At 43.5% G+C, this 26,373-nt stretch overlaps 1 protein-coding gene across 3 annotated transcripts in view; it reads left to right on the top strand.

Moving 5' to 3' along the window:
• Positions 1-18,401: 18,401 nt before the first annotated feature.
• Positions 18,402-26,373, top strand: part of TSC22D3 (TSC22 domain family member 3) — a 58,823-nt gene continuing 50,851 nt past the window's right edge. Inside the window, exons 1-2 of one of the 3 annotated variants that reach the window (XM_079910663.1) lie at positions 18,402-18,499; positions 19,798-20,223. In XM_079910663.1, coding sequence (XP_079766789.1) covers positions 18,435-18,499; positions 19,798-20,223 — 491 coding nt within the window. In that variant the 5' untranslated portion in view covers positions 18,402-18,434. Of the gene's footprint in view, positions 18,500-19,016; positions 19,163-19,184; positions 19,413-19,797; positions 20,224-26,373 lie in introns of those variants that run through there. The other 2 variants (XM_079910662.1, XM_079910664.1) reach the window with 2 other exon arrangements.

Here is a 26,373-nt window from a genome sequence, read left to right as displayed (position 1 = left end):
ACTTTGCGATGGATATTTCGTGCACTTTCCATTACATCACACAGGAGGAGAAACAGTTACCCAGTTCGGAGGCACCAGAGAAGGTGTCCAGAGGAAGGGCTGCGTGCACTGATTCTCAAATGACAAGGAGGGTGTGTGTGTGTGTGTGTGTGTGTGTGTGTGTGTGTGTGTGTTTGGGGGGAGGGTGTAGAAATTTAGGGAAAGAGCCAGATAGAGAAAACATGTGCAAGGGTAGAACACAAAGAAAAATAAAAGCATAGAAGCCGGAAATGGGAGCCTAAATAAAACCAGGTGCTGTACAATTCAAAGCAATGAAAATTGGGGGCCCTTCCTACTTAGTAGGAAGACCACTGCCCCAAAATCATCTTCCTGACAGCCTGTCAATGGTGTCTGAAAGTCTGCTGCTACAAACTCATTACTTTGAGTCATTGACAAATTGCCCCGTTAAAAAACAAATATCCCTCCCAGACTTCATTTCCTTTTTTTTTCCTTTTGTGACCTGGTTACTAGATTGGCAGATCAGAGAATGTGATAGCTATAGTGGATTTCATTTCATCCAGGCATTAGACAAAGTTTCCCATAATTTCATTGCAGACGAGATGGCAGAATATAGGCTGGGTGCTCCAGCTATTTGTTGAAATGAGTCTGTAACTGATTGAACAAACGAATGATTTGGTGTCAGACTAGAAGGGAAGTTCTAGGAGTGAGCCAAAAAGCTCTATTCTTGGCTGTGTCTTGTTCAGCTCATTTATAATTTTGGCTTCCTACAAATAAGAGCTTTTGAAATGGTCAGAGCAGTCCAAAGTTGGAATGGGCTGCCTTGGGGAGCAATGAACACTAGGCACCGAGGAGTTCAAGCCAACCTTGGAGAACCCCTTGCCCGGTAGTCGGGCAATGTAGACACCCCTTTTAACCAGTGTAGTGTTATGAAGCAAGTATAAATTTTGAAGTCAAAAGACCTCAGTTCAGGGCTTCCCTGGTGGCGCAGTGGTTGAGAGTCCGCCTGCCGATGCGAGGGACGCGGGTTCGTGCCCCGGTCCGGGAGGATCCCACGTGCCGTGGAGCGGCTGGGTCCGTGAGCCATGGCTGCTGAGCCTGCGCGTCCGGAGCCTGTGCTCCGCAACGGGAGAGGCCACAACAGTGAGAGGCCCGCGTACCGCAAAAAAAAAAAAAAAGACCTCAGTTCAAATCTCAGCTTTACCACTTATTAGCAACGTGACCCTAGGCAAAGTACTTAACCACACTGATTTCAATCTCCTCATCCGTAAACCGGAGATAAAAACACGTACCTTGAAGCAAATGCTGTGACAAGGTCATAGGGGAAAACACCTTGCACAGTGCTTAACACACTGTAGGTGTTCAATAAACAGCAGGTACTAGACAAATTATTCCAATTCTGTGATTTAGTGACCCAGAATAAGTACATATCAAATCTGCTGATGACACAGAGTTAGGAGGGACTTTGAACAGATCTGGGCAGTCTTGGATGATTGAACCCAAACTGACAAGGTGATGGATAGTACTTAGGGATAAATGTGAAGTAATACTTTTTAGATTCAACACAGGGCAAAAGGACAGAGTGAGGGAGATCTGGAAAGAGCACAGGCTTAAGAGTCCTGTTTTATAATTTTATAATCCCATAGTTCATTCATTTATTCACTCATTTCTTCATTTATTCAATAAACATTCTTGGAGCACTCTAGATTCTAGGGAAATAAGAATGAGACGCATCCTCTACCCTGAAGGAGCTCACAACCTGGGGAGTCAGGCAACTTACAAGATAAATTCCAACACAATGTGATTATTCTACTTATAGGAGCACATACTAGGCCCAGAGGTAGCACAGAGAAGGGACAGAAAACTACAGAGGAGGAATATGAGGGGGGGACTTTCTAGGGGGACATGATCCCTGAGTCTGTTAAAAAATGATCACATTGTATTTATTTTTTGAATAACCGATTCAGATTTGTGGTACAAGATATACAAAAAGATGGGCAAAGCAAGTCTGCCTTCTGACACTGTGCCCCAGCCACCCCGTTCTCTGCAGAGGCAAATCACTGCCACTGGTTTCTTGTGTATCTATCCAGACACACATCAAGTCCAATTCTGAAAGGTGAATAAGGGTTTGGCTGGAAAACAAAGGGTCATTCTAAGCAGAAAGAACAGTGTGTACAAAGGCATGGAGGCATGGTGGGGTGTTCAGTTTGATACCATTTGGGCAAGAAGATAAGGAAAGGATTCTAGAAGATAAGACTAGAAGGGTAGCCAGGGTCAGGTTGTGAAAGACCTTGTAAGGCATGTGGAACAGTTTGGACTCTACCAGTAAGCAGTGGAGAGCCATGTTAGGGCTTGAAGCAGAGGAGTGATGTGATCTGATATGCGTTACAGAAAACTCATTCTAGTACCAATATGGAGAAAAGATTAAAGGGGAGTAGGCCCAGAGTCAGGGAGACCGTTTGGGAAGCTATTTTAGTAGTTTAAAAAAAAAAGAGATGATGGGGACTCTGGACTAATACAATGTAGTAATATAAAGAAAAGACATACCTGATAGACACTTAGAAGATAGACTTAACAGGTCTTGGTAACTAGTTGAATGAAGAGTCTAGGAAGACTCCCAACATTCAGGCCTGGACTACTGTGGATAGGTTCTGAGTCACCAAAATGGTAGTTATGGGGTAGGTAGAGCAGGAGGAACAGATTTGAAAAGGAAGATGAATTTGTGACACACAGTTTGGTGTTGAGGTACCTGTGGCACATATGTCCCACATGTTTAGTTGCAATTGAGTATTCAGGCTTGAAGCTTACAAGAGAGGTCTGGGGCCATAGATATAGATTAGGGAGTCAACAGCACAGTCGATAAAACCACGGGGATGGATGAGATGATCTAAGGGAAAGGTGTAGAATGAGAAACATCCTGGGAAACACCAGCACTTAACGGGTGGCAGAAGAAGAGTCCACAAAGAAGCATATAAAGGAGCAACTAGAGAGGAATGAGGAGAATCAGGAGAGGAGCAGCATCACCAAAGCCAAGGAGTAGGCACTTTCAAGAGAATCATTGCAGCTCTATTTACAATAGCCCGGAGATGGAAACAACCTAAGTGCCCATCATCGGATGAATGGATAAAGAAGATGTGGCACATATATACAATGGAATATTAGCCAGCCATAAAAAGAAACGAAATTGAGCTATTTGTAATGAGGTGGATAGACCTAGAGTCTGTCCTACAGAGTGAAGTAAGTCAGAAAGAGAAAGACAAATACCGTATGCTAACACATATATATGGAATTTAAGGAAAAAAATGTCATGAAGAACCTAGGGGTAAGACAGGAATAAAGACACAGACCTACTAGAGAATGGACTTGAGGATATGGGGAGGGGGAAGGGTGAGCTGTGACAGGGCGAGAGAGAGTCATGGACATATATACACTAACAAACGTAAGGTAGATAGCTAGTGGGAAGCAGCCGCATGGCACAGGGAGATTGGCTTGGTGCTTTGTGACCGCCTGGAGAGGTGGGATAGGGAGGGTGGGAGGAAGGGAGACGCAAGAGGGAAGAGATATGGGAACATATGTATATGTATAACTGATTCACTTTGTTATAAAGCAGAAACTAACACACCATTGTAAAGCAATTATACCCCAATAAAGATGTTAAAAAAAAAAAAAGAGAGGCATGAGGACAGACGTGGAGCAACAATGAGATGTTAAATGCAGCAGAAAGACGTCCAGTAAAACAAAGGTCCAGTAAAACAAAGACTTAAAATTGTTCGTTGGATTTGGCAATCAGGATGTCATTGGTTTCCTTAACAAGAGCAGTTAACAGTGGTGTTCTGGGGTCAGAAAAGCCAGACTGGGGGGTGGAGGGAGGCGGGGCTGGCTTTTGAATGGGAGGTGAGGAAAAGGAGACAATAAGTGTAGACTACTCTTTTGAAAAGCTTCTATGATAGTGGGAGGAAAGAAATAGGGTGAGCACCAGTTAGGGATAGTGTCGAAGGAGAGTTCTGCTTGTTTGTTTCTCTTTGTTTAAAATTGAAGTATAGTTGATTCACAATGTTGTGTTACACAACATTATACAGCAAAGTTATACAGCAAAGTGATTCTGTGATACTGTGCTATACAGTAGGACCTTGCTGTGTATCTATTTTATATATAGTAGCTTGTACCTGTTAATCTCAAACTCTTAGTTTATCCCTCCCCCCTCCCTTTCCCCTTTGGTAACCATAAGTTTGTTTTCTACGTCTGTGAGTCTATTTCTGCTTTGTAACTGAGTTCATTTGTATCATTTTTTTAGATTCCACATATAAGTGATATCATATGATATTTGTCTTTCTCTGTCTGACTCACTTCACTGAGTATGATAATCTCTAGGTCCATGTTTGTTTCTTTTTTGAATAGGAGAAAGCTGAGCATCTCTAAGGGCCAGAGTTGGGGAGACTATAAGTGAGGTACCAAGGTGCTCAGTAAGTGAGAGACCTGGGGGGCTGTAGATAACAGTAAGAAGGATTGGAAGAGGGTAACTATATCATTTCCTGGCTCCACGGGGTAAGAGAGAACAGAGAACTTCTGCCACTGAACCTGTGGAGAAGTTGCTTAGTAGATGTGAAGTATCCGACCCAAACGAGGTGCTCAATAAATGTGAAGAAGTGACTTCTTTTAAGCCCACACAATAGTAAAATCGCATTAGAAGATCACAAGATGGAACAGTCCTAATGTACTCAGCTCTGGTCAAACCAAACATGGAGCAGTACATCCATTCCTGGGCACCTTATTTTAAAGTGAACACTTACAAACTAGAGAGGATTGATTAGGAATTGGGCATGTTTAGTCTAGCAAAGAGATAGTTAACCTTTAAAGGAGGATATGACTGGCCTCATGATACATTTGAAGGGTTATTTCTGCTCCATATGGTAAAAGTAAGATTAATGGATAGAAGTTACAAGGAGAAGCTTGCAAATCTTTTTCTGCACAGTTTTTCATGTGTCCAATGATGAAATGTGAACTTACCTAGTATATTAAAGTGGAGGCTGGATGAATACATACCTGAAAAGGGAGTTAGAAAGGCTACTGTTAAAGAAGATGGAAAAGCAATGGAGTCGTTGCAGGCCACAGATCATCAAGTTGATTTGTAGACACTGTGAGAGACTATTTCCTACTTCATAAAGTAGAGCTTGGCTAGAATAGAAGGCTCTCCCTGACTCTCGCTAGTGGGGAAGAATGAGTCAGAGCATCTAAAAATAGAAGAAAAACTTGAAGAATGGCTCAAAATGATCACAATCAAAATCCTAAGGGGAGGGAGGAGAGAAGGTGGCAAGATAAAGCAAATAACCTTCCAGGAAACAAATTTTACTGGCTTTCTGGAATTAGCAGGAGAACTCTGCGAAGAACCTTTTCAATGGCTGCCTTAAATTAATGCTTGGTATTATTTCAACTATGCGGAAGAAATAAAGATTTGGACTCTTTAAAAAGCCAGGCTGTTTCCTGCTCCAGATGAAGGCAGTAGCTCTGAGAAAGGAAATTAGAAAGAGCTGGGACAGCAGTGTTACATGCCTCACCTTTATAAGACTGTTCCTGGGAAGACAGAGAAAGCTGAGAGCAGCTGTTGAAGCCTGGACCTCATGGCCAGAGATCTGGCTTGTGCCAAGAGAAAGTAATGCTTGATTGAGGCTGCTTAGGCCTCAGAGTGGTAGAAGATGCTCATATGTCTTTAACACTTGTATTTTAAAAAACAGTTGAGCATAAGCTGAAACAGACAGGCAGACCCAAAGCAGAGACGTTGGCCTAGGACAGCCCACAGGAGAAAAGAGTGTAATAAGCGACTGTTCAGTATAGAAGCTGACCCCGATTAAATTAGTAACAAGAAATTAATGATGCTTAATGGGTTTTGTTTGTTCGTTTATCATTTGCACTGTACGGCCTTGCAATTCAAAGTGTTGCCCGTGGAGCAACAGAAGCAGCATCGGGTGATTTGAACGCACAGTACAGGTTGAGAAGCACTGCTATACCTGGTTTCTTAGCTGAACTTTCGCCTAGCAAAACTCTCTCTCCCTTCTTCCTTCCTTTTCTCCCTCCCTCCACCTCTCTTGATTTCTCTGATTCTTGTTTACATTGTAAGCTAACAAACAACTCTAATTATGGCTGAGAGCCCTAAAAGTAGTGCTCATGATATGCCCAGATAAGGAAAAGAAAAGAGTAGCCAGGTAACATGCCGTAAAGCATGAGTTTGGGGAGTGGGAAACCACAGACTTGGTTTCCCATTGTACTGTGTGAATAACCTTCATCAAGCTTATAAACCTTTCTGAGCTTCAGTTCCCTCATCTGTAAAATAAAGGTCATTATAGTATTTGCCTCATAGTGCTTTTGTGAGGTTGAAATGAAGAGAAAGTATGTAAACTGTCTAGCATAGGGCCTGACACAGAGTAGGTGCTCAGTATATAGTACTCATTATTATTGAAAGCGATCCATTTCAAAGTGAAGTTAGAAATAACAAAGAACTAGTGTAGCCTTCCAAAGTCCCCTTGAGAGCCTCCATGAAAGCCCCATTTTCCTCATCCAATTCAACCTCCTTGATTCCAGCGCCAGCCAGCAGAGTCAGGCTAAAGCATTTCTTACTCCCTTGGACTATCTTCCTGTTTTTGTTGAATTACGAAGATTTTCTACTTTTTCATCGCAAATGGCCCACTGTTCTAGTACATTAAAGCTAAAAAATATCTTTTGTGGGCTGGCCTGGAAATGTAACTACCATGTATTACAATTTTTTTCTCCTATGGAAAAACGCACGTCACCTTCCAAACGATTGACTTCAGAGTGAACTTTGAGATCTCAGCCTATGTACATGTTGGAGGCTGCCTGTATGTCAACATATGGAATGGTGACAAAGGGCTAGATAAACCGACTCCAGAATTCTAGAGGTGGCTGAATGGTAAATGAGAAAGCTCCAAGGAACGGGAAGTAGGGTAAATAGATCAATCTGAGGGCACAGTATCAAGGTTTAGAAAGCTAATACAGGAAGGGAGATACACCTCAGGAAGGATATTAAAAACAGCAGCAAGAACAACACGAACCATTTTTCTACTATATTAGGTCAGGGGCCCCTAATCAGCAGCTTCGGATCTACAAACAATATAGAGGCCTTACAAGTTATCTCTGCGAGATGGTTACCCTCCTCCTGCATTGCTCTCTATAATTGGCCTTGATTCTCAGTTCAGAGAAGAAGACAGAAAACAGCATCCCCAACCTCCATCCTTCTCAACCCACACCCTGACAACCACCCCCCAGGTTTACTTGGCTTCCTTCTGCCCTTACCTCCTTCTTTCAAGAGGAGATCCAAGCTTCAGGAAAGTACAACACAGTTTTTCCTTACAAAGAGGGAGAAGACTACTGTTTTGGGTAAAATGAGATGACTGGTGAAAACAGGATTCCCAGGATGGAGAGAGGTGGAAAGCTAATAACAAAGGACCATGGAAAAAACAAAGGACTTTTGTGCCTTCTCACTGAAGTCCTTAGCAAGAAAATTGATTATATCCAGGGGAACTCTGGGTTAATAGGGCAGCAAGCTAGCAAAGTCTGATACCCACCATTTACGAATGCCCATTACAATATCCATGAAGCTCTGCGAGAACCCTAAGAGTTTTGCACTAGCTAGGGAAACTGGGGGAAAACTGATCATCAGCTGCTAGTGGGGAAGGAAGAGCTGGCTCTTGTGGGGAGACTGGGTTGGACTGAGGACCATACCTGTGGCCTACGTACACTCTACCAGATAGTGAAAGTGCCCAAGAAAGAGGGGGAAAGCTTTTGATTCACTTCTACCAGCTGTTTTCAGGGGCTGTACTGATCAGAAAACAAGAGACTACCCCTTTACTACACAAAAATATCTTCCAAGGCAACCAGAGTTCTGATCCATTTCTTCTACCATCAGCTCCTCTATTTTCTATACACTTTTGGAGATTACAACATGAACACACCACATGACTGGTGATGGTGGTAGTGGTGGCTGGGCCAGTGCTTGTTATAAGGGAAATCTCAAATAGAAGCACGCTTGGAGACACTATATATGAAATAATGTAACAGGACAAACTGCAGAGTCATATAACACAGAAGATCAGAGATAGATGATTCCATCTCGGTCCAGTAAAACCTAAAAATAATAAAACCACCACCACCAACACTATCCACTGCCACCTTTTCCTGTGCACTTATTATGTACCAGGTACTATCTTAAGTACTTTACATGCATCATCTCATTTATGCCTCAGTGCAAACACAGGTTGTCTTTCAAGTTTGTTTGAAAGGGTCAGGTAAAATAATATATAACATTTATTGAGCTCTCACTATGTGCTAGGCACTAAGTATTGTATATCTAGTACCTCAACTCGGCACTAGAAAATGGGCTCAGCCTTCCCAGTTCATCCTTCAAGGATCAGTTCAGGCATCACCTCTTGGTCAATCAACAAATATTTATGGAGCATCTACCATGTCCAAGCACTGTGTTAAGAAAAATCTGTGGCTGGGAACCCAACCCTGGCCGTCTATAAGAATCACCTGGGGACCTTTTAAAATTATAGATCCCTGGTCCACACCCCAGACCTACTGAATCTGAATCCTTATAACTGGGATCTGTTGTGGGTGATATTATGTTCCTCCTCAAAATCCATATGTTGAAATCCTAATCCCCCCTATACCTCAGAATGTGACTATATTTGGAGATGGGATCTTTAAAGAGGTAATTAAGTTAAAACAAGGTCATTATGGTGAGCTCTAATTCAATATGACTGGTATCCTTATAAAAGGAGGATGTTTGGATATAGACATGTACAGAGGGATGACCACGTGAAGACCAGGGGAGAAGATAACCATCTACAAGGCAAAGAGAGAGGCCTCGGAAGAACCCTGCCAACACCTTGATTTCAGACTTCTAGTTTCCAGAACTGTGAGAAAATAAATCTCTGTCGTTCTCTTCCACTTGCCAGCTGTGTAACCTTGGAAAATTAATTCCATCTCTTGGAGAGCTGTAAAACAAGGCTACCTCATAGGCTTGCTAGGAGCAATAAATGGAAAATGGTTGTAAAGCCCTTAGCACCGTGCCTTGCATATAGTAAAGGCTCATTCATGTTAGCTGTTGTTATTAATATTATAAGGTGCTTGGTCTAGAACAGGAACTCTTAAAAAATCAGGGGATAAATGAACTTCAAGGGAAAAATATTACATCTGTATTTTCACCAACCTCTAACTGAAATTTAGATTTCCTTCCATTATAAATGCAGAGAATAGATCGCAGTAGTATTAGCAGCACCTGTGACTTTGTCATCAGTAGAAATCACAGTTTTATGTCACATTACTATTATTACAGATGTCTTTAAATATTGTTACACTCATCATTACTTTGAAGTTACCGTGGTTATCAGAGCTGCATCCATATCTTGCTACTTACATTAATAACAAGCACTTACATAACTATATGACAGTTTTCCATTTTTAGTATTTTTATAAGTACATTTCAATATAATTTACTTCCTTTGTAATCCTACGTATTGTGTTCTGTGTATCTAAAAACACTGTTCTGAGAAGACATCCATGGGCTTTATTATATTGTCAAAGGGATCCTTGGCACAAAAAAGGTTAAGAAGCCCTGATCTACAATGGAACAAGATAGAAAGCCCAGAGATAAACCCACGCACCTATGGTCAACTAATCTATGACAAAGGAGGCAAAGATATACAATGGAGAAAAGACAGGCTCTTCAATAAGTGGTGCTGGGAAAACTGGACAGCTACACGTAAAAGAATGAAATTAGAACACTCCCTAACACCATACACAAAAATAAACTCAAAATGGATTAGAGACCTAAATGTAAGACCGGACACTATAAAACTCTTAGAGGAAAACATAGGAAGAACACTCTTTGACATAAATCACAGCAAGATCTTTTTTGATCCACCTCCTAGAGTAATGGAAATAAAAACAAAAATAAACAAATGGGACCTAATGAAACTTCAAAGGTTTTGCACAGCAAAGGAAACCATAAACAAGACGAAAAGACAACCCTCAGAATGGGAGAAAATATTTGCAAACGAATCAACGGACAAAGGATTAGTCTCCAAAATATATAAAGAGCTCAGGCAGCTCAATATTAAAGAAACAAACAACCCAATCCAAAAATGGGCAGAAGACCTAAATAGACATTTCTCCAAAGAAGACATACAGATGGCCAAGAAGCACATGAAAAGCTGCTCAACATCGCTAATTAGTAGAGAAACACAAATCAAAACTACAATGAGGTATCACCTCACACCAGTTAGAATGTGCATCATCAGAAAATCTACAAACAACAAATGCTGGAGAGGGTGTGGAGAAAAGGGAACCCTCTCGCACTGTTGATGGGAATGTAAATTGATACAGCCACTGTGGAGAACAGTATGGAGGTTCCTTAAAAAACTAAAAATAGAATTACCATATGATCCAGCAATCCCACTACTGGGCATATACCTAGAGTAAACCATAATTCAAAGAGACACGTGCACCCCAATGTTCATTGCAGCACTGTTTACAATAGCCAGGTCATGGAAGCAACCTAAATGCCCATCGACAGACGAATGGATAAAGAAGATGTGGTACATATATACAATGGAATATTACTCAGCCATAAAAAGGAACGAAACTGAGTCATTTGTTGAGACGTGGATGGATCTAGAGACTGTCATACAAAGTGAAGTAGGTCAGAAAGAGAAAAACAAATATCGTATATTAACGCATGTATGTGGAACCTAGAAAAATGGTACAGATGAACCAGTTTGCAGGGCAGAGGTTGAGACACAGATGTAGAGAACCAATGTATGGACACCAAAGGGGGAAAACCACGGTGGGGTGGGGATGGTGGTGTGCTGAATTGGACGATTAGGATTGACATGTATACACTGATGTGTATAAAATTGATGACTAATAAGAACCTGCAGTATAAAAAAACAAACAAACAAAAAAACCAACTAATACTAAACTTTCTTTGGATTATTTGTATGGAAATATGTTAATATAAATGTTTCAGACATTACATGAAATTTCTAAAAATCTTATATGTTCTGGTATAATGTTATAAGTCATAATTCTAGTTATTACTTTAAAATGTATATCTCAGAAATAACTAAATTTCCTTGTCAATTGCATTATTATGAACTTTCATCAAATCTTTAACCGTGGTCATTTTTAAGTCTTTTGTCATTTACAGACAGTTCTGGGTGTACTCTTTTGCCTTTGCAAAGATGTTCCTATAAAAGGGTTTCATCTTCAAGGAATTCATGGAAAAGACTGACAAGTACAGGTTTCTGGTAACTGACTATACCGCTGAACTGAATGAATAAGCATTTTCAGAACTCTAATGGAAAACTGATGAATTCATAAAAGTGCTAACAAAGATTAAGATGAAAAAAAATTAATTACATGGGACTGAGTGAACTGATGAGGATGATTATAATTTTTGTGACTTTCTGTTTGAATTAAAAAAAAATCCCACAAGGACTCAGAGGCAAAAAATATACAAATCAATTTTCACTGCAAAGTAAAGGAGCGGTTACAGTGGAGGATTACTGGACTGAATGTCAATATTATGACGTAGTATGAGTGTGTTTCGTGTTTGGTAATTGCAATCATTGTTGCTTTTGTTGTGGTCATCCATTTACAATGCTTGGTGTCAGTTTATCTATTGTAAAAATAAAACACAGTGTGTGTGTGTGTGTGTGTGTGAGAAAAAAGAACTTAAAAAAAAAGAGTTGTGTAAATGATGCTGGCAGGTAGAAAATAATAAAGCTGATATGAACAAGCAAAATAAAAGAATATATTATGTAGCCATTTAAAATTATAATTATGAACTGTATAAAACTATATAAAACTGTTTATATTAAGTGAAAAACTGTGTACCAAATTAGATCTTTGTTCTAACCATAATTATGCAAAATACGTGTATAAATGCATAGAGACAAATAGGAAAAAACTCAACACAATTTTCTAGAAGGTGAAATAATTGTTAATTTATTTCCTCTTATTTTATGTATATTATACTTACATATTATATACGTATATTGTATATTATGTTTATATTTATTCTTTGTGCTTCCAAAGAAATTTTAAATGAAAAAAAATTACATTAAAAAATAGTAAGTCCAAAAAAAAATCTTGACAGAAACATATTTTGAATGTGTACTACTTACCATTTCATAATGTTTTTTCTTAAAAAAAACTGATTCTTTCAGAGATTGCATGCATGATACTGAGATCATTTGTTTTTTTGTCTGTATAATTGGTTCTTCCCAATGTAAATTGATTTAATCCTTCACGGGACAATTCTTAAATGGTTTAACTATAAGTCCAGATCAACTAAATAAAGATATAACCTTATCTTCTAATCATCAAAAAAAAATAGAAGCCCTGATCTAGAAGGTTTTAAACCCTTACCAACTATAGCAGTCTACAAATCTGTGAACAATTGTGAAAGTTTCAGGAAAGATACTCTGCTTTCTCCCATTAAGAAAGTTTAACAAAATTAAATATTGATGGTAGGGAAATGGACTTATCTAAAAACTACTGTATGCCTTGACTTGAACTTAATTAGACTGTAAGTGCTTAGACGGCAGCTTCCTATTCTCTAGATAGTCTATATAACCTCTCAGTGCCTTGGTTTCTTCATCTTTTAAGTGGAGATGATGATAGTATCTCACAGGGTTGTTGTGATAATTAAATTGGATAATGCCATGTAAAGCACTTGGCACAGTGCCTGGCCCATGGTAGTAATAAAAAATTCAGCTATTATAATATTTTTAAAATATTTATTTATTTATTTTTGGCTGCACTGGGTCTTCATTGCTGTGCACTGGCTTTCTCTAGTTTCGTTGCAGTGCGTGGGCCTCTTATTGTGGTGGCTTCTCCTGTTGTGGAGCACCGGCTCTAGGTGCGCAGACTTCAGTAGCTGTGGCACATGGGCTCATTAGCTGTGGCTTGCGGGCTCAAAAGCGCAGGCTCAGTAGCTGTGGCGCACGGGCCCAGTTGCTCTGTGGCATGTGGGATCTTCCCGGACCAGGGATCAAACCCGTGTCCCCTGCACTGACAGGCGGATTCTTAACCACTGCACCACCAGGGAAGTCCATCAGCTACTATAATATTAATTATTATACCAGACTTATCAATTTCCTTCCTGGCTCTCCACAGTACAAACAAAAGTCTTTAAATATATTGGTCAGGGCAGAAGACCTGTAGAGACATTTTTCCAAAGAGGAAATGGAAATGGCCAACAGGTACATGAAAAGATGTTAAACATCGCTAATCATCAGGGAAATGCAAATCAAAACTATGATGAGACATCACCTCACACCTGTCAGAATGGCTGTCAACAAAAAGAACACAAATTACCAATGTTGACGAGGATGTGGAGAAAAGGAAACCCTTGTACACTGTTCGTGGGAATGTAAATTGGTGCAGTCGCTGTGGAGAACAGTATGGAGGTTTCTCAAAAAACTAAAAATAGATACCGTATGATTCAGCAATTTCACTCCTGGGTATACATCTGAAAAAAACAAAAACACTAATTCGAAAAGATACATGCACCCCAATGTTCATAGCAGCATTATTTACAATTGCCAAGATATGGAAGCAAACTAAATCTCCAACAACAGATGAATGCATAAAGAAGATGTGGTATATATACATATATACACACATATGTATGTGTGTATATATGTGTATACACACACGCGCACACACACACAATGGAATACTACTCAGCCATTAAAAAGAACGAAATTTTGCTATTTGCAGCAACATGGTTGGACTTGGAGGGCATTACGCTAAGTGAAATAAGTCAGACAAAGAAAGACAAACACTGTTTGATATCACTTATTTGTGGAATCTAAAAAATATGACAAACTAGTGAATATAACAGAAAAGAAGCAGACTCACAGATATAGAGAACAAACTAGTGGTTACCAGTGAGGGGAAGGGGCAATATAGGGGTGGGGGGTGTGAAGTACAAACTACTAGGTGTAAGATAGGCTCAAGGATGTACTGTACAACACAGGGAATATAGCAATATTTTGTAATAACTGTAAATGGAAAGTAACTTTTTAAATTGTATAAAATTTTTGAAAAATTAAAAAAATAAGATTGTGGTTATATATATATTTGTTAATAAATCATTGATTGCACTTTTTTGCAGTATGCAATCTTCTTAAAACAGATGTTATACTTTGTAAATGTATAATAAACCATCACTAAAAAGTCACCTAATGGTAAAAGGCATAAGCTTTGAAGTTGGAAAGGGGTAGGTTCAAATTCAAATGCCACCACTTACTACTTATGTGACATGAGAGCTTCTTTAACTTTCCCAAGCCCAGCTCATCACTGGAATCATAGTACCTACTTCATAGGATTGTTGTGGGGATTAAATGAGATGATATATGTAAAGTGCCCAGCACATAGCATGACCTCAATAAGTAATATCTATTCCTTTTCTTAATAATTGTTAAATGTATGGCAAACTTGTGAAGCAGGAGGATTTCCTTAATGCTTCACACAAGGTCCCCTGAGACCTGGTCCTGAAATCCCTTTCTAGCCTTGACTCTCATTGTTCCATCTCTCACATCTTACTTTCCAGTAACACCGACTTTCTTTGTAATCCACACGCAGCCCCCAACATACACCCTGCTGTCACCTCCAGGCCTCTGTTCTCTCCTCTTTCCATGTAGATTGCCCTTCTCTCCTTCCAGAGCTGACCCCTCCTTCACACTCCCCCAGCAGTGCTCCCCACACACACACCAGGCCTCCATCGTCACTTCCCGTTTGTGCTGTATTTGTCTGTTTACGTATCTGTTTTGCCAACTAGACCATGAGTTCTTTGGGGGCTTGGGCTGTGTCTTATCTACCTCTGAAACCTCACTAACCCCATACTTGGCACAGGGCAAGTGGAGAGTATGTGACTGTTGATGACTCCATCTGAGAAGAAGGTGTCCCTTTTCTCCCCTTTCTACTCCACCCAGAAAGCCACCAGCTCTGTCTGCAAGTGGGGGCCCCTTCTGCTTGTTGGGTTTATGTAAGAACGTTTTGCTACTTGGAGTCTCTCCATCCAACACAGTATATGTGAGCAAAGCAAGGCTTCACAGAGAGGAGTCAAGGAGGCCCTGCCCAGTCAGCCTTCCCGGGGAGTTATGCTATATGTCAGTACAAGCTGGACTTGTATGCAAACACACAACAGCTTTCTGAACTCTATATCCGAGCTATCTAGATTTTCCTCTTTCTAAGTTATATTTGCTCTTGATCAGCCTGGATATAGTATGCAAAGCTGTACTGAATTATTAACAATACTACTTGCGAGCAAAGACTACAACAAGAGAAATGTCAAGGGGACAAAATCTGGAGTTTAATGGTGCCAAATGCCAAGAAGGAAATACTTCCACCAGGGCCTCATCCCAAGGTTATGCACAAAGATAAGAGGACTCAGGCAAGTGTAGAAGCAAAAGGTCCCAGCAAGTCTCAAAACACAACTTAAATAAACATTTATGGAGCTAATATATTTTGTTATAATGTTTAACATAAAATAATTATAAACAAGAGGGAAAATCATAAACACTGTAATTAAAAAACAATTTAGTAGGCTATAAGTCCACACAATGCATATGAAATTTCATATTCTACTACCTCCTCTGGCTTTTACCCAAGAACATTAAAAAAAAAAAAGACAGCGAAGAAGAAAAGGGGAAATTAACGCATCTAAAGGATTGGGTTTTGAGAGAACAAACAATCTTCAGTAGTCTGTGAGAACACAGCATACTCTCAGCTTTGCTGGACTGGTCAGTGACCTCCCAATGCCTCTTTCACGTCTTATCTTGGGATCCTGTCAGGAAGCAGGGGTACAGCTTGATTTTGGTTTTCTGGGTCCTACAGCAGAGAGAGTATGGCCCTCCTTCCATTTCCAGAAGTTGCTGGGCCCCATATAAGACCCAAGAGCCTTGGAAACAGGAGTTTGTTGGCTGCCCTTTGCTCCTAATCATGGGGGTGATCCTCGTGGCATACAGAGGGAATGTCAAATCTATGAAAGCCCAATCTACAGAGACTCAGGCAAGTGGAGCGCCACTAGAAGAGGGTGGCTCTGCCCCAACTGGTGTCAGTCTGGCCATCAAGCCCTCTTAGTGTACAGGAACCACCTCCTCTTTCCTCCGGCTCTCAGGACCAGTGCAGTGTGAATTCCACTAGCAGGCAAGTGGAATTCCACTAGTGGAATTCAGTGTCTCTGGAAGACCTGACTCAGGCAGGAAATGTTCGAAGTCTTGAACACTAGATGGCAGTATATACTGCTCTATTGCAAGGGCCATGGGCTTGTGAAAGAAGGGGGTTGGGGAGTGCTGACTGAAACTGAAATCCATTTGAGTTTTGAGTGAAAACTGAACATCATGAATATTTTAAATATTTTTCAGGAACCAATAGTTATTGAATCCTATGCATTCAAAGTATTCCAGGTCTCCAAGTTCTGAGACACCCCAGAACCCTACCACTTACCCACCCAGCGCATCCCTACATCTCACAAAGGTGGGGTTTGACCCAGGGCATCAGCCTGCCGTGCTCCCCACAAGTCTGCCCTTTCACCTCAGCTCAGCTCCAAAGACACCTTCTCCTCAGGGTCAAGAACCCTCAGGTCAAAGTTTCATGAGATTCCCCCTCCCCACCCCAGTGCCCATGAACATCCAATCTCTGCACCTCTTTTTTTTTTTTTTTAGTTATTCAGTTACATTGTTATAATAAAGCTGCACCAGTTGTTAAAATATTGAGATACATCCATAACGGTTGGTGAATAGCTGCTGCCTGGAGCCACCTACCTCCTCCCCTCCCCCGCCTCTCCCACCAACCTCTGCAAAGCTCCCAGCTACCGTGGCCATCCTGGCTTCTACCCCTGCCCTCCACCTTCCCTCTTAAGAGACCTCCATGCAACTGAAGCATTAATTGACTGTTAGCTGCCACAGGGGCCACCAGGACATTGCTGGAGCATTATAGCCTGTTCTTGTTCTAATTGGTGATATTTTGAAAAGAGGAAGTTCAAGGGAAAACTGCCCATGGTCAGCTAGCCAAAGGTGGAGGTGGGATCTACCCAAGACAGGCTAACCGCTATGCTATTCTTCCTCTACTTTCTAGAATTTTTTGATCTTTTCTCTGTAGTCTTATATAACTTAATTTTAGTAAAAGTTCTCTGAGTAACTGAAAAGAAAGTATATTCTCTCTGTTATCAAAATTTAGAGTTTAATATAGGGCTATTAGATTGATGTTTTTCAATTACATTATTCAAACATTATTAAAATTAACTTTAAAAATATGGCTATATGAAAATTAAAATTTATATATGTGATTTTCATATTTCTATTGGACACAATTGCCCTATAATCTTTTTAAAAATTTTTTATACAGCAGGTTCTTATTAGTTATCCATTTTATACATATTAGTGTATATATGTCAATCCCAATCTACCAATTTATCCCCCCCCCACCAACACCTCCCTGCTACTTTCCTCCCTCGGTGTCCATACGTTTGTTCTCTGCATCTGTGTCTCTATTTCGGCACTGCAAACCGGTTCATCTGTAGCATTTTTCTAGGTTCCACATATATGCGTTAATATACGATATTTGCTTTTCTCTCTCTGACTTACTTCACTCTGTATGACAGTCTCTAGATCCATCCACATCTCTACAAATGACGCAATTGTGTTTTTTTGTGGCTGAGTAATATTCCATTGTATATATGTGCCACATCTTCTTTATCCATTCATCTGTCAATGGACACTTAGGTTGCTTCCATGTCCTCGTTATTGTAAATAGAGCTGCAATGAACATTGTGGTCCATGACTCTTTTTGAATTATGGTTTTCTCAAGGTATATGCCCAGTAGTGGGATTGCTGGGTCATAAGGTAGTTCTATTTTTAGTTTCTTAAGGAACCTCCATACCATAGTGGTATGTATCAATTTATTGGTATGTATCACTTTTTCCATAGTGGCTGTATCAATTTACATGCCCACCTTGAAAGGGTAAGGACAGAGATCACCTAAGGCGGCAGGCGGGGATTGGAAAAGGGAGGGGAGAGGAAATTTGGAAAAATCGGGGAAACTAAGTAAAGAGGGGAGGATGGGACAAAACTAGGGAGAAAGAGGAGGTGCAGAGGTGAGGGAAGCGAGGGGGAAATAAAATGAGGGAAAGGAAGGGGAAGAAAGAAACGAAGGCAAGAAAAAGAGGAATGGGGGAGGAAAGGGGTGAATGAGGAAATAAAGAAAAGGAATCCAGAAAAAGAATAAAAAAGGGGGCGGGCTTCCCTGGTGGCGCAGTTGGTTGAGAGTCCGCCTGCCGATGCAGGGAACACGGGTTCGTGCCCCGGTCCAGGAAGATCCCACATACCGCGGAGCGGCTGGGCCCGTGAGCCATGGCCGCTGAGCCTGCGCGTCCGGAGCCTGTGCTCCTCAACGGGAGAGGCCACAGCAGTGAAAGGTCCGGGTACCTCAAAAAAAAAAGGGGGGGGCGAGAAAGAAAGGAAAGAGCAGAGAGAAGTAAATAAAGAGGAAAACTGAGATAAAGAATGGGAGAAGGGCCAAGAGAAGGCAGGCTGGGGGGTGGGGGATTGAGACAGTGAGGGAACAGGGGCGGCGGGAAGCCCGCTGAGGGGCTGGCACTCCCCGGAGCGAGCTCAGAGACCGCCTCCGCTGGGGCTCAGGGGAGACAGGAGAGAGCAAGTGGGAGGAAAGGGGAAGATGAGTGAAGGGAAAAGAAAGGGACAGAGACCAAGGAGCAGTTGAGTGTGCTTCTGTGACTTTTGTTCCAGGCCCGTCTTGGGTCCTCCCGAGGCGTGCCCGGCGCCCTCAGACTCTCCTCAGGGGCCACCGCTCTCTCTGCACCTCCCCCCCCCACCACCACCGCCACCCCGCTTCTCGAAGGCGGCGTCTCTCCTGTAGGGGCACCCGTCCGCGGTGGGACCAGACACATTGGCCCGCCCGCCGAGCTCGAGACCGGGGTGGCGAGGCCGCCCCGAGCGCCTGCTCTCGGGGATTTCTGGCCGAAGATGCGCCAGAAGCGGCGAGAGAGCCCGAGCTTGGGCGCCGCGGAGCGCGTTGAGGGAGGGAGAGCTGGGCCGGGCTCCCGGCGCCTCAGGCGAGGGTGCGGGCAGCCGTTAGAGTGCGGGGGTCGGGGCGGGGCTGGGGGCGGGGCAGGACCGCGCCGGCTCTGAGGAGCACGCGGGGGTAAGCGCGGCCCCTCGTGGTCCGCCTGCCCCCCAGGGGTCATTTGCATGTTGTCACGGCCCCGCGCCGACTACCGGACGCGCGGCTCGCTTGCTCGCTCACTCGCTCACTCGCGCTCGGCTCCCGCTACCGCTCCGCCGGCGCAGCCCCGGGGAGCCCGAGTTCTGGCAAGTCCGCGAGCCGGGGAGGGAGGGAGGGAACCCGTGAGGGAGGGAGCGAACCCGTGAGGGAGGGAGCGAGGGCGCGCCCCGGCTCTCCCTCTACCCCGCCAACCGCCCTTCCTGCTACCACAGGTCCGCCCCGGGCCCCCGCTTACACTTGGGAAACTTGGGACGGCTCTGGGGCCGCGTGTGGCACCTCAGGGGGGCGGCCCCGGCCCGGAGAGGAGGGGGTGGGGGAGAGGAGGAGGAAGAGGAGGAAGTGAGCCCGAAGGATCCGCTCAGAGCTGTTTGTCCAGCTGTTTCTATTCGCACCCCGAGCGGCACAGCCAGAAGGGGGCCGAGCCGAGGGTGGCCGGCTCTCGGCGCTCATTTCCAACTCTTCTCCTCACAGCTTGTCTTTCCCAGACACCCTGGAGTCCCCTCAGGCCGGCCCGGCGGGCGCGCACCTGCCGGCCGCCCCTGACCTCGCGGGCCAGGCGTCCCCCGAGGCGGAGAATATGGCCCAGTCCAAGCCCGACTGCCGCTCACCTGTCGGCCTCGACTGCTGCAACTGCTGCCTGGCCCTGGCCCACCGCAGCGGGCTCCAGCGCGACAGCAGCGGGGCCAACAACAACCCGGGCAGCCCCACCGTGAGCAACTTTCGGCAGCTGCAGGAGAAGCTGATCTTCGAGAACCTCAACACCGACAAGCTCAACAGCATAATGCGGCAGGATTCGCTAGAGCCCGTGCTGCGGGACCCCTGCTACCTGATCAACGAGGGCATCTGCAACCGCAACATCGACCAGACCATGCTCTCCATCCTGCTCTTCTTCCACAGGTGGGTGGCAGGGCACGCGGGTGGGCACACGGGCCCGGCTCGCAGCCGCCTCGGCTGGACCCGCCCCTCTGACAGAAAGGGGCAACGGGAAGGCCAGAAGGGGCACGGGGGGGGGGCGGCTGTCGGGCTCCCGGGCTGCCACGACCGGACCCTGAGGCTACCTGGATTCCTGTACGGCTGAGGGGAAGCCTGGCAGGTGGGAGCCCTGTTTTGAAAGGTGCCTGCAGAGTCTTTCCTAGGGAGATGCTGGAGCCCAGAAGGTGGACAGAGTCCTAGATGGTTTGGGTGTAGCTCTTGGGATCTGAGTCCCACCCTCATTAAAAAGCCCATTTCCAAATATGCAAACTCAGATGGAAACGGCAAGGGCTTTAAAATTACTGAGTGGCCCTGACTGAGGATGAGGGCAAGCAAAACGTTGAGACAAATTAAGCTGCTGCTGGTGTCGGGGAGAGCGGGGGGGATAGGCAAAATTAGAGACCTGTGAGAATTTCTTGAAACTCCGGATGAGGCGGGACCCCGCACCGCCTCCATGGATCACAGCCTTCAGTTTCCAATGACGGTTAAATGCAGCCCCAAAGAGCATCCTAAGGACAGGAGGGTGGATGATCCATGTCATAGCAGGCGTGTGTTGGAGTGCGGGTCAGGCTTTCTAGAAATCTTGCTGAAGGGCAAGGAAGAGAGAGGGAAGGATAGAAACACAATGGGAAGACCAAAGGTGGCTGCAGTCCTCCAGTATGAGACACTCTGGTAAGAGCCGGTCTTGGGGGGACAACTGAGGCAATTTTGAGGCAGGGGAGGCAACTTCAGGAAACCTAGTGGTGTGTTTGGTGTTCTTAGAGCCATAGGAACAGGGCACTGGTGCGTGTGTGTGTGTGTGTGTGCGCACGCGTGTGCGCGTCCATGCGTGCAAGCGGGTAGATTTTCTTCTTTCTCAACATCACAGGTTATGTAAGAGAAAGAGAAACCCCGCTGTGGGAGACCTGGGTTGCAGTACAAGTTATGGCTCTACTTCCCTGTGTGAACCTGAGCAAGCCGCCTGACCTCTGTGATCTCTAAGGTTCCTTCTAGTTCTGAGATGCCAGGTTGTGGGCAGGTAATGTGCTCAGACAAGGTAATAAGAAATTTTGAGCTCCCGCAGAATACTTGAATAATTGAATGGCTTTTCAGTGAGGCACAAATAAGAAAGTTTAAAAGCCATTGAGCTAGGCAAGAACTACCCTCACTTAGTGCTCAGCCCAGGTTTGCGTCCTCAGCCCCAGAAGTTCCAGGAGGGGACAAGTGACTTAATTAGCATTATTATAACAGGTTGTATTTTCAGGCATTTTCCATGCCATCGAAGCCCTTTCTCACCTATTATTTTACTTTACGCATCAATTTATCTCATTGTCTCCAAGAAACCACACTGTGTATGGAAAAGGTTTCGAGGGAATCTTCATTTCTGGTGAAAGATTACTACAAGCGTATTCAGACCACAGCAGCTGCAACCCTGCCGAGCGAAAGCCCTAACAGGCTCCTAACAATCTGCTGGGATCTGGGCTCATAGGCAGCGGGGGAGGGGTGGCAAGACACCTGGAAAGCGCGCCTGTAACACTTGCACTCTTTCAGCTGGGAGAGAAACGGCTCCGAAGTGGCTTGATGACACAGAAGAGGGGACGCTTCCTCGGCTCTGGTTCCTAGGTTGGAGGCCTGGGAGGGTCAGACCTAAGCGAGTGAGGGGTGAGACTGAAAGCCTGAAATCGAAGTGTTCGCTTGTGCCACACCTTGGGAGGCTTTCTGGTGGTCTGGGTTTCTTGAGTGGCAAGACCTCCTTGTCACCTACTCCACTGACACTTGCTTGTTGACGTTCGGTTCTTGGCAAAGCCTGGAAATGCTACCAGGCTGGGTGGGGGGCTGAGAGCATTGGTGGAGGGAGCATCTCAAGCCCTCAGGCTTCCATGAGGCTGGGGAGTGACAGGGTCCTGTGGTAACGGCCTTAACGGTTCTAGCGGGACAATAGCAGGACAAAGCATTCTCTCATTTGCCTTGACAACTGGGACCTTCGAGATTGGAGATTCTCAGTTTGGTTGAGGTTTTGCCTAGAATGACATGCTCATTAGCAAAGTAGGAGACCATTATTACTGGTCACAGGGTTTCTCCAAAATCTGAGCTGGACAGTCTTCTCCCGAGTGAAAATTTCCTCTTCTTACTTCATTTATTCCCTGGTTTTCTATCTTCATACCACAGCCATCATTCTTCCTTCTGTTCCATTTAATGATTTGATATTTCAGATTCCTGCCTGGGTGTCTTTTTCTTCTAATTTGTCTACCTTCAAGGCTGTCTCTTCTGGAGAAGCGACTCTTCCTGCCCCTCCTCCTGCAGCCCACTCCCCTGCTGCAAGGGCTCCTATATTCTTGGGAGAAAGGGTGGGGCAAGTTCTTGATTTCTCTCTGGTTTGTCTGCTTTGACCTGTCCCTGGCTCCCAGCTTAGCTCTTGGTTTCCTTGGAACACAAGAGTGTAAGCAATTTGAGGGTAGGGCGTGTTTTCCACTTACTTGGCTTTCCCTTGGCTTTTAGTTATACACCCAGTACTCAGTAAAGGTTTTTTTTGGCTAGATGACTGCTTAATTGTTGGTGTGGTCCTCTGTAAAGATTTTACAACTTTAGTCTTGGAAAATTCTTATTAAGGTTTAAATGTGATTTTTTTTTCTGTATGAACCACATGCAGTAATTCTAATAGCTTGGTAGAAGTCCTGATGAACAGTGCTGTGTATATACATGTGAATCAGTGGTAATGGCCATGTAGCTCGTTGGTATGTACATGGTGCCTCTAAACTACTGGGGTGGGGGGGGAGATGATGTGTTTTACACACCATCCCTTCAATCTTGTGTTAAGTAACTAATAACTATAATAGATTAATAGCTAACATCTATTGAGTGTTTACAGCATGTACTAAGCAGTATAGCTGCATAATGTCATTTAATAGTTACACCAACCCAATGAAATGGGTACTGTTATCACCGTTCTTCATTTTTTAATGAAAGAAACTGAAGCTCGGGAAAATTGAATAACTTGCCCGATGCCTTACAATGAAGAGCAGAGCCAAGACTCCACCTAAGGTCAGAAAGACACTAAAGAATTGTCTATGAAGAAAGAATTGTTAAGCAGAGGTAAATATTATCCCAGAAACTAACCAAATGGTTAAAATGTCCTTATTAGGTCAGGGGACCAACCATCCCAGGACTTTCAACCAACACAGGAGTTTCAATGGTCAAACTGGGACAGTCCCAGGGAAACTGGGATGGTTGGTCACCCTATTATTAGGGGACTATACCGTATCGTTTGAAAATGCTTCTAAAACTGGAAAACTTAAGAGGCAGATGTAATATGCCGGGCAAAGAGCTAAAATTTCCAATTGAAATACAGTCTATTAAAAAACTTGCAAAGTTGAAATTTGAGGGGCCTTAATTCTCCGATCAGTAAGGTGTAGCAAGCTGGAATGGGAGCTTTTGCCATACTCTGTTGTTGTCATTGTTGTTGTAACCTTAAATTTATTTCTGAGATTTTATCCAAAACTACTTAATCAGCTCTATTCTGCCTTTGGCCCCCAAGCACATCAGCCAATGTGATCTGAGCTGCTCTGAATCTGAGTTCCCTTCCAGCTCGGAGAGCCCCAGGAGTCTACCTTTAAGCTTCTGAGCTGGCAACAACTGGTCCCCACACTTAGATGCTCAGAAAATAATAATAGCAAAGATTTTTAATTGTTTTATGTGTGCTAATTCATTTAACCTTCCCTGTTGACGTATATATAACAGTAAAGGGAAAGATGTAGATTCAGAGATCAGGCTTCTGACAGAAAATTGCATAAAAATTATGTGTGCTTCTCTGAATCTTCAGACTAATGACTTCATAAATGTATATTCCTGGACCTGATTTCTGAGGACGTAGCCACTTACATGGTGTGATTTGAGGGACAAAACTCTCCTGCCTGCCTGCTGTAGTGCCTAAGTTCATATTCTAAGATCAGTTTTCTGTCCTTGTACCATCTAAAACTCCTATGCCATAGCGCAGTGGTACTTGGACCACACCATAAGAAATCCTGAATTAGAGATTGCAACCCTTTGTCAACTAATTTGCCATTTGATTTTGAGGATGGCGTACTTTGCTGTAGAGAGGTTTTGGGTTTCCGTGTGGTTAAGTCTGTCATTCTTTGCCTTCGTGATTTTTGCTTTTGGCATCAAACTTTGAAAGTCCTTCCCTAGCCCAAGTTAATTCAAAATAACTAATTCCTGAGTGCCTAGTGGTCTGACAAAGAATAGGCACTCTTGGATTAAGGCACATTCTCTGTTAAAAACACAAATGCATTTGCAAACTTAACATTTATGGTTTGTATACCTCATGAGAACCTCAATATGTAAGAAATCACCTTTTTGCTGAGGCACAGATGTGAATTCCATGTGCTAAGAGGCTTTGGGTAGTGACCGACCCTACTGCTCTACTAGCAGCTACTATATATATTACATATGTGTGTGTCTTATATATGTATATAAAGTATATATATATATATATATATTAGTATGTACATATATACCAGCAAAATATATATAACATAAAATTTGTCATTTTAACCATTTTTAAGCGTACAATTCAGTAGCATTAGGTATATTCACAGTGGTGCAGTCATCACCATTATCCATTTCCAGAACTTTGTCATCATCCCAAACAGAAACTCTGTACCTATTAAATAACTCCCTATTCTCCCCTCCCCCCCAGTCCCTGGTAACCTCTATTCTACTTTCTGTCTCTACGAATTTGCCTATTCTAGATATTTCGTATAAGTGGAATCATACAATATGTGGCCTTTTGTGTCTGGCTTCGTTCACTTAGCGTAATGTTTTCAAGGTCCATCCATGTATCAGTACTTCACTGCTTTTTATGACTGAATCATATTCCATTGTGTGGATACACCACATTTTGTTTAATCCATTCATCTGTCCACGGACACTTGGGTTCTTTCCACCTGTTGGTTCTGGTGAAGAACGCTGCTTTGGACATTGGTATACACATATATTTTTGAGTCCCTTCTTTCAATTCTTTTCGGTCTCTACCTAGGAGTGGAGTTGCCCAGCACCTACTTTTCAACTCAGTTTTTTGGTCCTCTACTCTTAGTCAATCCATTCAAGTGTAGTAATGCCCATGAAGTGAGTGAATGTCTACTTCTTTGGGGAGAACACCCCCTCCCTGAGTCAACTGCTAGTGCTAGTGATCACAATGAAAAGAAAGCTAAGAAGTTTAACAAACAACAGAAATAGTAGAAGTCATATGAGAGAAATGATGTGATTTCAGGATGCTCATGAATTAGGAACTGGCAAAAGTTTTGAGCGTGTCTCTCTAATGAATGGCCAGGGTCTACGGGGGTTTACTACCTGAGGGTTTCCTTTTTAAAAGAGTAACATGTAACGGCTTTGCTTGTCATTACCTACTATGTGTGGATTAGTTTATCAGAATTTTCCTTGGGGCGACAGTTCACTGGGAGTAGGGTTCTATGGGAATGGAACATGGGAAAGCCAAGTTTGGAGAAGAGAAGCAGAGAGACGGGGCCGGAGTTCTTGAAAGGCCTGCTGCAGTGTGGAGCTCTGGCCAGCATGGAGCTTGAGAGGTCTAGATGGAATGCTCGTGCTCTTCAAGAAAGGTGGCAAGAACAGAACACAGATTTCACCTTCTCCACCTCTGGTTTGTCAGGAATGGACCCATGTGAGCCCACACCTCAGAAAATAACTCTTTCCAGGATGACCTTATTTTCCCTCCCAGCCTGAAGAGAAGGTTAACAATCCTGCTTATATTTGCACTTCCAGATAAGCTAACAAGCTTTCAATTCCAGCTAGAGCTTTGGATCCTTTCCATAACAGGTCCTGAAGGCCAGGAAGTCTGGGAAAATGGAGATGCATGTGTCTGGCCATGGCTGCAGGGTCTCCAGGTCCCCTGAGTGATGGAGCCCAGCAGAGCATTGCCCACACCTTGTGGGCTGATTGAGAGGAATAAGGTCGGCCATGTCTGCACCTGGTGGTGGCCATTGCATGGTGTTTGCTCATCACGATTCTGCTCCTACCTGAACTTTCTCCTCTTATGTAAGGCATCCCTCAAGATAACTACAAAGCCATAATCTGCCATGG

This window comes from Stenella coeruleoalba (assembly GCF_951394435.1).
Source record: "Stenella coeruleoalba genome assembly, chromosome: X".
NCBI lineage: Eukaryota > Metazoa > Chordata > Mammalia > Artiodactyla > Delphinidae > Stenella > Stenella coeruleoalba.
The sequence above is the reverse complement of the archived record's forward strand: the minus strand, read 5'-3'. Positions and strand labels throughout refer to the sequence as shown.